At 44.0% G+C, this 15,263-nt stretch overlaps 1 protein-coding gene across 3 annotated transcripts in view; it reads left to right on the forward strand.

Annotated features, from left to right (window-relative positions):
• The window catches only part of LOC139377020 (DISC1 scaffold protein), a 93,912-nt gene that overhangs the window by 24,714 nt on the left and 53,935 nt on the right, over positions 1-15,263 (forward strand). For all 3 annotated transcript variants that reach the window (XR_011627985.1, XM_071120091.1, XM_071120090.1), the window contains exons 4-8: positions 6,257-6,407; positions 7,637-7,733; positions 8,176-8,408; positions 9,634-9,688; positions 12,528-12,630. Coding sequence is in view for 2 of the 3 variants with exons in the window: in XM_071120091.1 (XP_070976192.1) it covers positions 6,257-6,407; positions 7,637-7,733; positions 8,176-8,408; positions 9,634-9,688; positions 12,528-12,630 (639 nt within the window). In the remaining variant the exon portion in view is untranslated. The remainder of the gene's footprint in view (positions 1-6,256; positions 6,408-7,636; positions 7,734-8,175; positions 8,409-9,633; positions 9,689-12,527; positions 12,631-15,263) is intronic.

Raw genomic sequence — 15,263 nt, forward strand, 5'->3', positions numbered from 1 at the left:
TAGTATACTGTAGTATTTAACCATAGAATACTGTAGTATTTAACCATAGAATACTGTAGTATTTAACCATAGAATACTGTAGTATTTAACCATAGAATACTGTAGTATTTAACCATAGTATACTGTAGTATTTAACCATAGAATACTGTAGTATTTAACCATAGTATACTGTAGTATTTAACCATAGTATACTGTTGTATTTATTCATGTTGGCTGATTTAATGCAACTCTTGTCTGACTTTAGGCTATATAGAGATAATTTTGGTAATGTAGTGTCTGTGGACAGCTGCTAGTTGAACATCTCATTCCAAAATCATGGCTATTAATATAGAGTTGTTCCCCCCTTTGCTGTTATAACATCCTCCACTCTTCTGGGAAGGCTTTCCACTAGATGTTGGAACATTGCTGTTATAACAGCCTCCACTCTTCTGGGAAGGCTTTCCACTAGATGTTGTAACATTGCTGCTATAACAGCCTCCACTCTTCTGGGAAGGCTTTCCACTAGATGATGGAACATTGCTCCATTCAGCTACAAGACCATTGGTGAGGTCGGGCACTGATGTTGGGCGATTAGGCCTGGCTCGCAGTCGCCATTCCAATTCATCCCAAAGGTGTTTGATGGGGTTGAAGTCAGGGCTCTATGCAGGCCAGTCAAGTTCTTCCACACCAATCTCAACAATCCATTTCCGTATGGACCTTGCTTTGTGCAAGGGGGCATTGTCATGCTGAAACAAGAAAGGGCCTTCACCAAATGCTTGCCACAAAGTTGGAAGCATTGAATGTCCTTGTATGCTGTAGCATTAAGATTTCCCATCACTGGAACTTAGGGGCCCGAACCATGAAAAACAGCCCCAGACCATTATCCTCCTCCACCACCAAACCTTACAGTTGGCACTATGCATTGGGGCAGGTAGCATTCTCCTGGGATCCGCCAAACGCAGATTTGTCCGTCGGACTGCCAGATGGTGAAGCGTGATTCATCACTCCAGAGAACGCGTTTCCACTGCTCCAGAGTCCAATGGCGGCAAACTACACACCACTCCAGCCAACGCTTGTCATTGCGCATGGTGATGTGTGTGGCTGTTCGGCCATGGAAACCCATTTCGTGAAGGATCCGACGAACAGTTCTTATGCTGATGTTGCTTCTAGAGGAAGTTTGGACGTGAGTATTGCAACTGAGGCCAGGCTATTTTTATGTGCTATGTATATCAGCACTCTGCGTTCCCGTTCTGTTAGCTTGTTAGGCCTACCACTTTAAGTAGTTGTTGCTGAGTAGTTTTTGCTGAGTACTTGTTGCTTCTAGATGTTTCCACTTCACAATAACAGCACTTACAGTTGACCGGGCAGCTCTAGCGGGGCAGAAATTTGACAAACTGACTTGTTGGAAAGGTGGCATCCTACGTTGAAAGTCACTGAGCTCTTCAGTAACTCCATTCTACTGCCAATGTTTGTCTATGGAGATTGCATGGCTGTGTGCTCGATTTTATACACCTGTCAGCAATGGGTGTGGCTGAAATAGCCTATTCTACCAATTTGAAGGGGTGTCCATATACTTTTGTGTATATATAGTGTGTCTCTCCTCCTGGATGTTGATGTTGTCTCAGACTAATTCTGTACCCTGACCTGTTTCCATGCCAGGGCTGTGTGACCAACTAGTGCTGTTCTAATCTCCAGTTATTTATGTTCACTGTTCTGTGAATACTTTGTGGGTCAGTAAGGGCTGTTCTGTGAATGCTTTATGTGGGTCAGTAAGGGCTGTTCTGTGAATGCAGCAGTAGTAGTAGTAGTAGTAGTAGAGGAGAGTCCAGCAGTAGTAGTAGTAGTAGTAGAGGCCAGCAGTAGTAGTAGTATAGGAGAGTCCAGCAGTAGTAGTAGTAGAGGAGAGGTTAGTAGTAGGAGGAGAGGTTAGTAGTAGTAGTAGAGGAGAGGCCAGCAGTAGTAGTAGTAGTAGAGGAGAGGCCAGCAGTAGTAGTAGAGTAGAGGCCAGCAGTAGTAGTAGAGTAGAGGCCAGCAGTAGTAGTAGTAGTAGAGGCCAGCAGTAGTAGTAGAGGCCAGCAGTAGAGGAGAGGCCAGCAGTAGAGGAGAGGCCAGCAGTAGTAGTAGTAGAGGAGAGGCCAGCAGTAGTAGTAGAGGAGAGGCCAGTAGTAGTAGTAGTAGTAGTAGAGGAGAGACCAGTAGTAGTAGTAGTAGTAGTAGTAGAGGAGAGACCAGTAGTAGTAGTAGTAGTAGTAGTAGTAGTAGAGGAGGCCAGCGGTAGTAGTAGTAGTAGTAGAGGAGAGGCCAGCAGTAGTAGTAGTAGTAGTAGTAGAGGAGAGGCCAGCAGTATTAGTAGTAGTAGTAGAGGAGAGGCCAGTTGTAGTAGTAGTAGTAGTAGAGGAGAGGCCAGTTGTAGTAGTAGTAGTAGTAGTAGTAGTAGTAGTAGAGGAGAGGCCAGTTGTAGTAGTAGTAGAGGAGAGGCCAGCAGTAGTAGTAGTAGTAGAGGAGAGGCCAGCAGTAGTAGTAGTAGAGGAGAGGCCAGCAGTAGTAGTAGAGGAGAGGCCAGCAGTAGTAGTAGTAGAGGAGAGGCCAGCAGTAGTAGTAGAGGAGTGGCCAGTAGCAGTAGTAGAGGAGTGGCCAGTAGCAGTAGTAGTAGTAGAGACCAGTAGTAGTAGAGGCCAGTAGTAGTAGAGACCAGTAGCAGTAGTAGTAGAGAGCCAGTAGCAGTAGTAGTAGAGGCCACCCCAGCAGTAGTAGTAGAGGAGAGACCAGCAGTAGTAGTAGTAAAAGAGAGGCCAGTAGTAGTAGTAGTAGTAGTAGTAGAGGAGAGTCCAGCAGTAGTAGTAGTAATAGTAGTAGTAGTAGAGGAGAGGCCAGTAGTAGTAGTAGTAGTAGTAGTAGTAGTAGTAGAGGAGAGGCCAGTAGTAGTAGTAGTAGTAGAGGAGAGGCCAGTAGTAGTAGTAGTAGTAGAGGAGAGGCCAGTAGTAGTAGTAGTAGTAGAGGAGAGGCCAGTAGTAGTAGTAGTAGTAGAGGAGAGGCCAGTAGTAGTAGTAGTAGTAGAGGAGAGGCCAGTAGTAGTAGTAGTAGTAGAGGAGAGGCCAGTAGTAGTAGTAGTAGTAGTAGAGGCCAGCAGTAGTAGTAGTAGTAGGAGAGGTTAGTAGTAGTAGTAGTAGTAGAGGAGAGGCCAGCAGTAGTAGTAGAGGAGAGGCCAGCAGTAGTAGTAGTAGAGGAGAGGCCAGCAGTAGTAGTAGAGGAGTGGCCAGTAGCAGTAGTAGTAGTAGAGACCGGTAGTAGTAGAGGCCAGTAGCAGTAGTAGTAGAGACCAGTAGCAGTAGTAGTAGAGAGCCAGTAGCAGTAGTAGTAGAGGAGAGACCAGCAGTAGTAGTAGTAAAAGAGAGGCCAGTAGTAGTAGTAGTAGTAGTAGTAGTAGTAGTAGTAGAGGAGAGTCCAGCAGTAGTAGTAGTAGTAATAGTAGTAGTAGTAGAGGAGAGGCCAGTAGTAGTAGTAGTAGTAGTAGAGGAGAGGCCAGTAGTAGTAGTAGTAGTAGTAGTAGTAGAGGAGAGGCCAGTAGTAGTAGTAGTAGTAGTAGAGGAGAGGCCAGTAGTAGTAGTAGTAGTAGAGGAGAGGCCAGTAGTAGTAGTAGTAGAGGAGAGGCCAGTAGTAGTAGTAGTAGTAGAGGAGAGGCCAGTAGTAGTAGTAGTAGTAGTAGAGGCCGCAGTAGTAGTAGTAGTAGGAGAGGTTAGTAGTAGTAGTAGTAGTAGAGGCCAGCAGTAGTAGTAGTAGTAGTAGAGGCCAGCAGTAGTAGTAGTAGTAGGAGAGGTTAGTAGTAGTAGTAGTAGTAGAGGAGAGGCCAGCAGTAGTAGTAGAGGAGAGGTTAGTAGTAGAGGAGAGGCCAGCAGTAGTAGTAGTAGAGGAGAGGCCAGCAGTAGTAGTAGTAGAGGAGAGGTTAGTAGTAGTAGTAGTAGAGGAGAGGCAGGCAGTAGTAGTAGTAGAGGAGAGGCCAGTAGTAGTAGTAGTAGAGGAGAGGCCAGCAGTAGTAGTAGTAGTAGTAGTAGTAGTAGTAGAGGAGAGGCCAGCAGTAGTAGTCGAGGAGAGGCCAGTTGTAGTAGTAGTAGAGGAGAGGCCAGCAGTAGTAGTAGTAGAGGAGAGGTTAGTAGTAGTAGTAGTAGAGGAGAGGCAGGCAGTAGTAGTAGTAGAGGAGAGGCCAGTAGTAGTAGTAGTAGAGGAGAGGCCAGCAGTAGTAGTAGTAGTAGTAGTAGTAGTAGTAGAGGAGAGGCCAGCAGCAGTAGTAGAGGAGAGGCCAGCAGCAGTAGTAGAGGAGATGCCAGTAGTAGTAGTAGTAGTAGTAGAGGAGAGGCCAGTAGTAGTAGTAGTAGAGGAGAGGCCAGTAGTAGTAGTAGTAGTAGAGGAGAGGCCAGTAGTAGTAGTAGTAGTAGTAGAGGCCAGCAGTAGTAGTAGTAGTAGGAGAGGTTAGTAGTAGTAGTAGTAGTTGTAGTAGAGGCCAGCAGTAGTAGTAGTAGTAGTAGAGGCCAGCAGTAGTAGTAGTAGTAGGAGAGGTTAGTAGTAGTAGTAGTAGTAGAGGAGAGGCCAGCAGTAGTAGTAGAGGAGAGGTTAGTAGTAGAGGAGAGGCCAGCAGTAGTAGTAGTAGAGGAGAGGCCAGCAGTAGTAGTAGTAGAGGAGAGGTTAGTAGTAGTAGTAGTAGAGGAGAGGCAGGCAGTAGTAGTAGTAGAGGAGAGGCCAGTAGTAGTAGTAGAGGAGAGGCCAGTAGTAGTAGTAATAGTAGAGGAGAGGCCAGTAGTAGTAGTAGTAGAGGAGAGGCCAGCAGTAGTAGTAGTAGTATTAGTAGTAGTAGTAGAGGAGAGGCCAGCAGTAGTAGTCGAGGAGAGGCCAGTTGTAGTAGTAGTAGTAGTAGTAGTAGTAGTAGAGGCCAGCAGTAGTAGTAGTAGAGGAGAGGCCAGCAGTAGTAGTAGTAGTAGTAGAGGAGAGGCCAGCAGTAGTAGTAGTAGTAGTAGTAGTAGTAGTAGTAGGAGAGGCCAGCAGTAGTAGCAGTAGAGGAGAGGCCAGCAGTAGTAGTAGTAGAGGAGAGGCCAGCAGTAGTAGTAGTAGAGGAGAGGCCAGCAGTAGTAGTAGAGGAGAGGCCAGTAGTAGTAGTAGAGGAGAGGCCAGTAGTAGTAGTAGTAGTAGAGGAGAGGCCAGCAGTAGTAGTAGTAGTAGTAGTAGTAGTAGAGGAGAGGCCAGCAGTAGTAGTCGAGGAGAGGCCAGCAGTAGTAGTAGAGGAGTGGCCAGTAGCAGTAGTAGAGGAGTGGCCAGTAGCAGTAGTAGTAGTAGAGACCAGTAATAGTAGAGGCCAGTAGCAGTAGTAGTAGAGGCCAGTAGCAGTAGTAGTAGAGAGCCAGTAGCAGTAGTAGTAGAGGCCACCCGAGCAGTAGTAGTAGAGGAGAGTCCAGCAGTAGTAGTAGTAGTAGAGGAGAGGCCAGTAGTAGTAGTAGTAGAGGAGAGGTTAGTAGTAGTAGTAGTAGTAGTAGTAGTAGAGGAGAGGCCAGCAGTAGTAGTAGTAGTAGAGGAGAGGCCAGCAGTAGTAGTAGTAGTAGTAGTAGTAGAGGAGGCCAGCAGTAGTAGTAGTAGTAGTAGTAGTAGAGGCCGGCAGTAGTAGTAGTAGTAGTAGTAGTAGTAGTAGTAGTAGTAGTAGTAGAGGAGAGCCCAGCAGTAGTAGCAGTAGTAGAGGAGAGGCCAGCAGTAGTAGCAGTAATAGAGGAGAGGCCAGCAGCAGTAGTAGAGGAGAGGCCAGCAGCAGTAGTAGAGGAGAGGCCAGCAGCAGTAGTAGAGGAGAGGCCAGCAGCAGTAGTAGAGGAGTGGCCAGCAGCAGTAGTAGTAGTAGAGGAGAGGCCAGCAGTAGTAGTAGTAGTAGAGGAGAGGCCAGCAGTAGTAGTAGTAGTAGTAGTAGTAGAGGAGAGGCCAGCAGTAGTAGTAGTAGTAGTAGTAGTAGAGGCCGGCAGTAGTAGTAGTAGTAGTAGTAGTAGTAGTAGTAGTAGTAGTAGTAGAGGAGAGCCCAGCAGTAGTAGCAGTAGTAGAGGAGAGGCCAGCAGCAGTAGTAGAGGAGAGGCCAGCAGCAGTAGTAGAGGAGATGCCAGCAGCAGTAGTAGAGGAGAGGCCAGCAGCAGTAGTAGAGGAGAGGCCAGCAGCAGTAGTAGAGGAGTGGCCAGCAGCAGTAGTAGAGGAGAGGCCTGCAGCAATGGATTGTTTCTGGTCTATGACCCAGATATGTGTGCTGTTGTTTCAGCTGAGCGCTTTGGTAAGAAGCTGGAGGAGCTGTGTAGAGAGAGGAGCTCACTGAGGCTGGGTCTCCCCTCCAGACAGCCCAGTGTGGCTCTGTTCCTCCAGAGACTCAGAGAGGCAGTACACAGCGCCCTCGCCAGGATGGAGGACCATAGGTTAGTACCATTACTACAACACATCTCAACACATCACACTACAACACATCACACTACAACACCCCACAACAACTACACCACCCCACACCACAACAACACCCCACACCACCACAACACAACACACCACAACACCCAACAACACATAACAACACCCCAACACCCCACACCACAACACCCCACACCACCCACACCACCCACACCATCCCCAAAACACCCCACCACCCCACCCCACAACACACTACAACACACAGGATGCTAGTTTAACTGGGTAACACAGACCCACAGGAAGCTAGTTTAACTGAATAACACAGACCCACAGGAAGCTAGTTTAACTGAATAACACAGACCCACAGGAAGCTAGTTTAACTGAATAACACAGACCCACAGGAAGCTAGTTTAACTGAATAACACAGACCCACAGGAAGCTAGTTTAACTGGGTAACAGAACAGAGCTACCAGGATGCTAGTTTAACTGGGTAACAGAACAGACCCACAGGATGCTAGTTTAACTAGGTAACAGAACAGAGCTACCAGGATGCTAGTTTAACTAGGTAACAGAACAGAGCTACCAGGATGCTAGTTTAACTGGGTAACAGAACAGACCCACAGGATGCTAGTTTAACTGGGTAACAGAACAGACCCACAGGATGCTAGTTTAACTGGGTAACAGAACAGAGCTACCAGGATGCTAGTTTCACTGGGTAACAGAACAAAGCTACCAGGATGCTAGTTTAACTGGGTAACAGAACAGAGCTACCAGGATGCTAGTTTAACTGGGTAACAGAACAGAGCTACCAGGATGCTTGTTTAACTAGGTAACAGAACAGAGCTACCAGGATGCTAGTTTAACTGGGTAACAGAACAGATCCACAGGATGCTAGTTTAACTGGGTAACAGAACAGAGCTACCAGGATGCTAGTTTAACTAGGTAACAGAACCGACCCATAGGATGCTAGTTTAACTGGGTAACAGAACAGAGCTACCAGGATGCTAGTTTAACTGGGTAACAGAACAGAGCTACCAGGATGCTTGTTTAACTAGGTAACAGAACAGAGCTACCAGGATGCTAGTTTAACTGGGTAACAGAACAGATCCACAGGATGCTAGTTTAACTGGGTAACAGAACAGAGCTACCAGGATGCTAGTTTAACTAGGTAACAGAACAGACCCACAGGATGCTAGTTTAACTGTTAATGTCTGTTATTCTTTCTGCTTTTGACCTGTTAAAGGGAAGAGGTGGAGAGTGATGGAGGGGAAGTGGCTGAAGCCGTCCAGGGTCCACTGCAAAGGAGAGAGTGTTTGCTGCAGGAGAAACGCAAAGTGGAGGTGAGTAGATTTCATTAGGTAGCGATTACTGAAAATAACAAGGCATTTTGGACACCTTTGGCCTGTTTGAATTAAATCACATCGATTTGTACAATTCCCCCAAGTGTACACTCAACAATTCTACAGTTTAGAGCGTTGTAGAATGAAGTAGTTAGATATGCCTGCAGCAGAAATACTACAGGAAATACCCAGTTGTGTACATTAAGAAATGTCCCATGCCCTGTAAATGGATCCTGTCATACATACGCTGGTTGAATGAAGAATGTCCCATGCCCTGTAAAATGTTGAATTGAGTGTGAATCCAAGTGCTGATCTAAGATCAGGTCCCCTGTCTGTATAATCCTATTTATTATTATCTAGAAGTCAGAACTGATCCTAGATCAGCACTCCTACTCTGAGACTACTCTTTATGAATGCTCTCTGCCCTCGGGCCTGCCCCCAGGCGGAGATGGCAGAGCTGCAGTGGAGGCTTGGAGAGCTGCAGTCTCGGAGTTGCAGCCTGGAACAGCAGATCCAGCAGGAAGAGGAGGAGCTACAGACTGAGGAGGTTGAAGGACCCGCCCTGCGCAGCTGTAGCCACACACAGCTCAGAGACATGGGCAATGCCCTCAATGACCTGGTAACATCACAGAGCAGGACCAGGATTTGTGTCTCTCCCCCTGAAGCCATACTCAGGTCAGTACTAATCCTAACTTCTCCAGGATCACTGTCTCTCCACACGTGGGGTTCCCTGAGAAAATCTGTACTAATCTTATCAAACCAAGTTAGGAATTTTAAAAAAAGATATGTTTCAATATGAACATCTTCAAAGGATCTATCTGTCCATAACATTCCTCCCGTCTTCATCTTCCCTTGTAGGAACACTGAGTCTGTCCATAACATTCCTCCAGTCTTCCTCTTCCCTTGTAGGAACACTGAGTCTGTCCATAACATTCCTCCAGTCTTCCTCTTCCCTTGTAGGAACACTGAGTCTGTCCATAACATTCCTCCTGTCTTCATCTTCCCTTGTAGGAACACTGAGTCTGTCCATAACATTCCTCCAGTCTTCCTCTTCCCTTGTAGGAACACTGAGTCTGTCCATAACATTCCTCCAGTCTTCCTCTTCCCTTGTAGGAACACTGAGTCTGTCCATAACATTCCTCCTGTCTTCCTCTTCCCTTGCAGACTCCAGGATCAGGAGCAATCACTGAGTCTGTCCATAACATTCCTCCTGTCTTCCTCTTCCCTTGCAGACTCCAGGATCAGGAGCAATCACTGAGTCTGTCCATAACATTCCTCCTGTCTTCCTCTTCCCTTGCCTCCAGGATCAGGAGCAATCAGACTGTCCATTCCTCCTGTCTTCCTCTTCCCTTGCAGACTCCAGGATCAGGAGCAATCACTGAGTCTGTCCATAACATTCCTCCTGTCTTCCTCTTCCCTTGCAGACTCCAGGATCAGGAGCAATCACTGAGTCTGTCCATAACATTCCTCCTGTCTTCCTCTTCCCTTGCAGACTCCAGGATCAGGAGCAATCACTGAGTCTGTCCATAACATTCCTCCTGTCTTCCTCTTCCCTTGCAGACTCCAGGATCAGGAGCAATCACTGAGTCTGTCCATAACATTCCTCCTGTCTTCCTCTTCCCTTGCAGACTCCAGGATCAGGAGCAATCACTGAGTCTGTCCATAACATTCCTCCTGTCTTCCTCTTCCCTTGCAGACTCCAGGATCAGGAGCAATCACTGAGTCTGTCCATAACATTCCTCCTGTCTTCCTCTTCCCTTGCAGACTCCAGGATCAGGAGCAATCACTGAGTCTGTCCATAACATTCCTCCTGTCTTCCTCTTCCCTTGCAGACTCCAGGATCAGGAGCAATCACTGAGTCTGTCCATAACATTCCTCCTGTCTTCCTCTTCCCTTGCAGACTCCAGGATCAGGAGCAATCACTGAGTTTGTCCATTAAAGATGCTACGGCTAAAGTAAGGTTATTTTTATATTGACATTTTAGACATTCAGCAAACACTCTTATACAGAGTGACACAGTTTCAGTTGCAGTCCCCACGACCCCTACTTTGTGGCATGGCAACTCAACCATTCCTCCCAGAGTAAAGCACAGCAGAGTAAAGCACATTAGAGCAGAGTAAAGCAAAGCACAGCAGAGTAAAGCAGAGCAGAGTAAAGCAGAGCAGAGTAAAGCACAGCAGAGCAAAGCACAGCACAGCAGAGTAAAGCACAGCAGAGTAAAGCACAGCAGAGCAGAGTAAAGCAGAGCAGAGTAAAGCACAGCAGAGCAGAGTAAAGCAGAGCAGAGTAAAGCACAGCAGAGCAGAGCAGAGTAAAGCACAGCAGAGCAGAGTAAAGCACAGCAGAGTAAAGCACAGCAGAGCAGAGTAAAGCAGAGCAGAGTAAAGCAAAGGACAGCAGAGTAAAGCACAGCAGAGTAAAGCAAAGGACAGCAGAGTAAAGCACAGCAGAGCAGAGTAAAGCAGAGCAGAGTAAAGCAGAGCAGAGTAAAGCAAAGGACAGCAGAGTAAAGCACAGCAGAGTAAAGCAAAGGACAGCAGAGTAAAGCACAGCAGAGCAGAGTAAAGCACAGCAGAGTAAAGCACAGCAGAGTAGAGTAGAGCACAGCAGAGTAGAGTAGAGCACAGCAGAGTAGAGCACAGCAGAGTAGAGCACAGCAGGGTAAAGCACAGCAGGGTAAAGCAGAGTAGAGTAAAGCACAGTAGAGTAAAGCACAGTAGAGTAGAGCACAGTAGAGTAAAGCACAGTAGAGTAAAGCACAGCAGAGTAAAGCACAGCAGAGCAGAGTAAAGCACAAGACAACCAGAGTAAAGCACAAGACAACCAGAGTAAAGCACAAGACAACCAGAGTAAAGCACAACAGAGTAAAGTAGAGCACAGCAGAGTAGAGCGCAGCAGAGTAGAGCACAGCAGAGTAGAGCACAGCAGAGTAGAGCACAGCAGAGTAGAGCACAGCAGAGTAAAGCACAGCAGGGTAAAGCAGAGCAGAGTAGAGCACAGCAGAGTAGAGCACAGCAGAGTAAAGCACAGCAGAGTAAAGCAGAGCAGAGTAGAGCACAGCAGAGTAGAGCACAGCAGAGTAAAGCACAGCAGGGTAAAGCAGAGCAGAGTAGAGCACAGCAGAGTAAAGCAGAGCAGGGTAAAACAGAGCATGGTAAAGCAATCTCATGGCACTTATCGTAAGAGTAGGGGTGTTAACCCCGGTGTCCTGGCTAAATTCCCAATCTGGCCCTCAAACCATCACGGTCACCTAATAATCCCCAGTTTACAATTGGCTCATTCATCCTCCTCCTCTCCCCTGTAACTATTCCCCAGGTTGTTGCTGTAAATGAGAACGTGTTCTCAGTCAATTTACCTGGTAAAATAATGGATAAATAAAAAAGAAAGAAAGAACACCTGTTATTTCCAGGACAGACTGACCAGTTGAATCCAGGTGAAAGCTATGATCCCTTATTGATGTCACCTGTTATATCCACTTCAGTCAGTGTAGGTGAAGGGGAGGAGACGGGTTAAAGAATCATTTTTAAGCCTATTAAAAACAATTGGGACATGGATTGTGTATGTGCGCCATTCAGAGGGTGAATGGGCAAGACAAAATATTTACATGCCTATGAATGGGGTATTGAAGTAGGTGCCGGTTTGTGTCAAGAACTACAAAGCTGCTGGATTTCCCACACAACAGTTTCCCGTGTGTATCAAGAATGGTCTACTACCCAAAAGACATCCAGACAACTTGATTAGGTCTCACGTTGCAAAATTAAAAACTGTGTTTTTTTACAATGGATTAATTAAAGCAGAGACACAGATCTTCAAATGGTATATCACACACTGTATTTAAGGAACAATGGGAAAGTCATTCTGCTTTGAAAGTCATTGTATGTTTTGGTACACCTACTGGAGAGCTCTTTTTTGTTCAGCACCTTTCATCTTAAGCTTTAGTCCCACCCATCTCGTTAAGGGTTGAGCCGAGACTTCTGTACTAACAACAGTCAAGCACCCAAACTACCTGGCTAACATTGGCTAGCTTGCTAGCTAATTCCAGACACAAATGAGAGAACAGCTCACTGACCTTTTAGTTGAAGATGTAATCCGGAGACAGTTGTTTTCTCCATCACTTTAGCTCTAATTCTCCATCTCTTTAGCCATCTTTACTCTAATTCCACTGATTTCAAAACTCGGTCCTCCAGAAAGTGGAGAGCAACACTTATGCAGTTCTACTAAGTGATATATTTTTTTTAAAGCAGCGTTAGACAGGTTTACCTACACATACTGACCAGATCGAATAGACAGAAGCATGTTATATGGCAGACCAATCCCAACTCTCGACATGTCCAGCCCACTCATTATCTCAGCCAATCATGGCTAGCGAGAAGGTTGCTGACTTTTTTTGTAGCTTGTAATATAACAATTGTATTCGTATTTACAGATGGCATACAAGTTTGTAATTAAGGCACATGAAAGCTCACATGTTCCAGTAGGCATTTCTGCCTAAAAATGTATTTTGATCAAAAATAAAGTTTACATTCAAACGGCTCTCCTGTGAAGTAGTGACGTGTGATATGCTCCTAATTTCCTGAAACGAGTCACATTTGTGGGAAGCATTGGAGTCAACATGGAGCAGCATTCCTGTAGAATGCTTTCGAACACCTTGTAGAGCCTATGCCCTGGCAAATTGAGGCTGTTCTGAGGTTAAAAAGAGGTGCAACTCCATATTAGGAAGGTGTTATATACTGTAGTATAATGATTAGTGTGTCATCTAACCCTCCCTCTCTTCTTTCCTTCATCCTTCTCTAGGTAGTGATGAGTCAGAGGTTGGGAGGAAGTCTGAGAAGGAAAGTCAGTGAGACAGAGACTCAACTCCTGGCTCTCCATGAAGCCAAGTTAGCCGCCATCTCAGGTACCTCGCTATACAGATATCATGCACCTCTACCTCTACATATATCATACACCTCTGCAGATATCATACACCTCTACCTCTACATATATCATACACCTCTACATATATCATACACCTCTACATGTATCATACACCTCTACATGTATCATACACCTCTACATATATCATACACCTCTACATATATCATACACCTCTACCTCTACATATATCATACACCTCTACATATATCATACATCTCTACATATATCAAACACCTCTACATATATCATAAATCTCTACATATATCATACACCTCTACATATATCATACACCTCTACCTCTACATATATCATACACCTCTACATATATCAAACACCTCTACATATATCATAAATCTCTACATATATCATACACCTCTACATATATCAAACACCTCTACATATATCATAAATCTCTACATATATCATACACCTCTACATATATCATACACCTCTACCTCTACATATATCATACACCTCTACATATATCATACATCTCTACATATATCATATATCATACACCTCTACATGTATCATACACCTCTACATATATCATACACCTCTACATATATCATACACCTCTACATATATCATACACCTCTACATATATCATACACCTCTACCTCTCTATATATCATACACATCTACATATATCATACACCTCTCTACCTCTACATATATAATGCACCTCTACCTCTATATATATCATACACCTCTACCTCTACATATATCATACACCTCTACATATATCATACACCTCTACATATATCATGCACCTCTACCTCTACATATATCATACACCTCTACATATATCATGCACCTCTACCTCTACATATATCATACACCTCTACATATATCATACACCTCTACATATATCATGCACCTCTACCTCTATATATATCATACACCTCTACCTCTACATATATCATACACCTCTACCTCTATATATATCATACACCTCTACCTCTACATATATCATACACCTCTACCTCTACATATATCATACACCTCTACCTCTATATATATCATACACCTCTACCTCTACATATATCATACACCTCTACCTCTACATATATCATACACCTCTACCTCTACATATATCATATACCTCTACCTATATCATACACCTCTACCTCTATATATATCATACACCTCTACCTCTACATATATCATACACCTCTACATATATCATACACCTCTACATATATCATACACCTCTACATATATCATGCACCTCTACCTCTATATATATCATACACCTCTACCTCTCTATATATCATACACCTCTACCTCTACATATATCATACACCTCTACCTCTACATATATCATATACCTCTACCTATATCATACACCTCTACCTCTATATATATCATACACCTCTACCTCTACATATATCATACACCTCTACATATATCATACACCTCTACATATATCATACACCTCTACATATATCATACACCTCTACCTCTACATATATCATATACCTCTACATATATCATACACCTCTACCTCTATATATATCATACACCTCTACCTCTCTATATATCATACACCTCTACCTCTACATATATCATATACCTCTACATATATCATACACCTCTACATATATCATACACCTCTACATATATCATACACCTCTACATATATCATACACCTCTACCTCTCTATATATCATACACCTCTACCTCTACATATATCATACACCTCTACCTCTACATATATCATACACCGCTCTATATATCATACACCTCTACATATATCATACACCTCTACCTCTATATATATCATACACCTCTACCTCTACATATATCATATACCTCTACATATATCATACACCTCTACCTCTATATATATCATACACCTCTACCTCTACATATATCATATACCTCTACATATATCATACACCTCTACCTCTATATATATCATGCACCTCTACCTCTACAAATATCATACACCTCTACCTCTACATATATCATACACCTCTACCTCTACATATATCATACACCTCTACCTCTACATATATCATACACCTCTACCTCTATATATATCATACACCTCTACCTCTACATATATCATACACCTCTACCTCTACATATATCATACACCTCTACCTCTACATATATCATACACCTCTACCTCTATATATATCATACACCTCTACCTCTATATATATCATACACCTCTACCTCTACATATATCATACACCTCTACCTCTATATATATCATACACCTCTACCTCTATATATATCATACACCTCTACATATATCATACACCTCTACATATATCATGCACCTCTACCTCTATATATATCATACACCTCTACCTCTACATATATCATACACCTCTACATATATCATACACCTCTACATATATCATACACCTCTACCTCTCTATATATCATACACCTCTACCTCTACATATATCATACACCTCTACCTCTACATATATCATATACCTCTACATATATCATACACCTCTACATATATCATGCACCTCTACCTCTATATATATCATGCACCTCTACCTCTACATATATCATACACCTCTACCTCTACATATATCATACACCTCTACCTCTATATATATCATACACCTCTACCTCTACATATATCAT

Source organism: Oncorhynchus clarkii, chromosome 20, assembly GCF_045791955.1.
Source record: "Oncorhynchus clarkii lewisi isolate Uvic-CL-2024 chromosome 20, UVic_Ocla_1.0, whole genome shotgun sequence".
NCBI classification, from domain to species: Eukaryota; Metazoa; Chordata; class Actinopteri; order Salmoniformes; family Salmonidae; genus Oncorhynchus; species Oncorhynchus clarkii.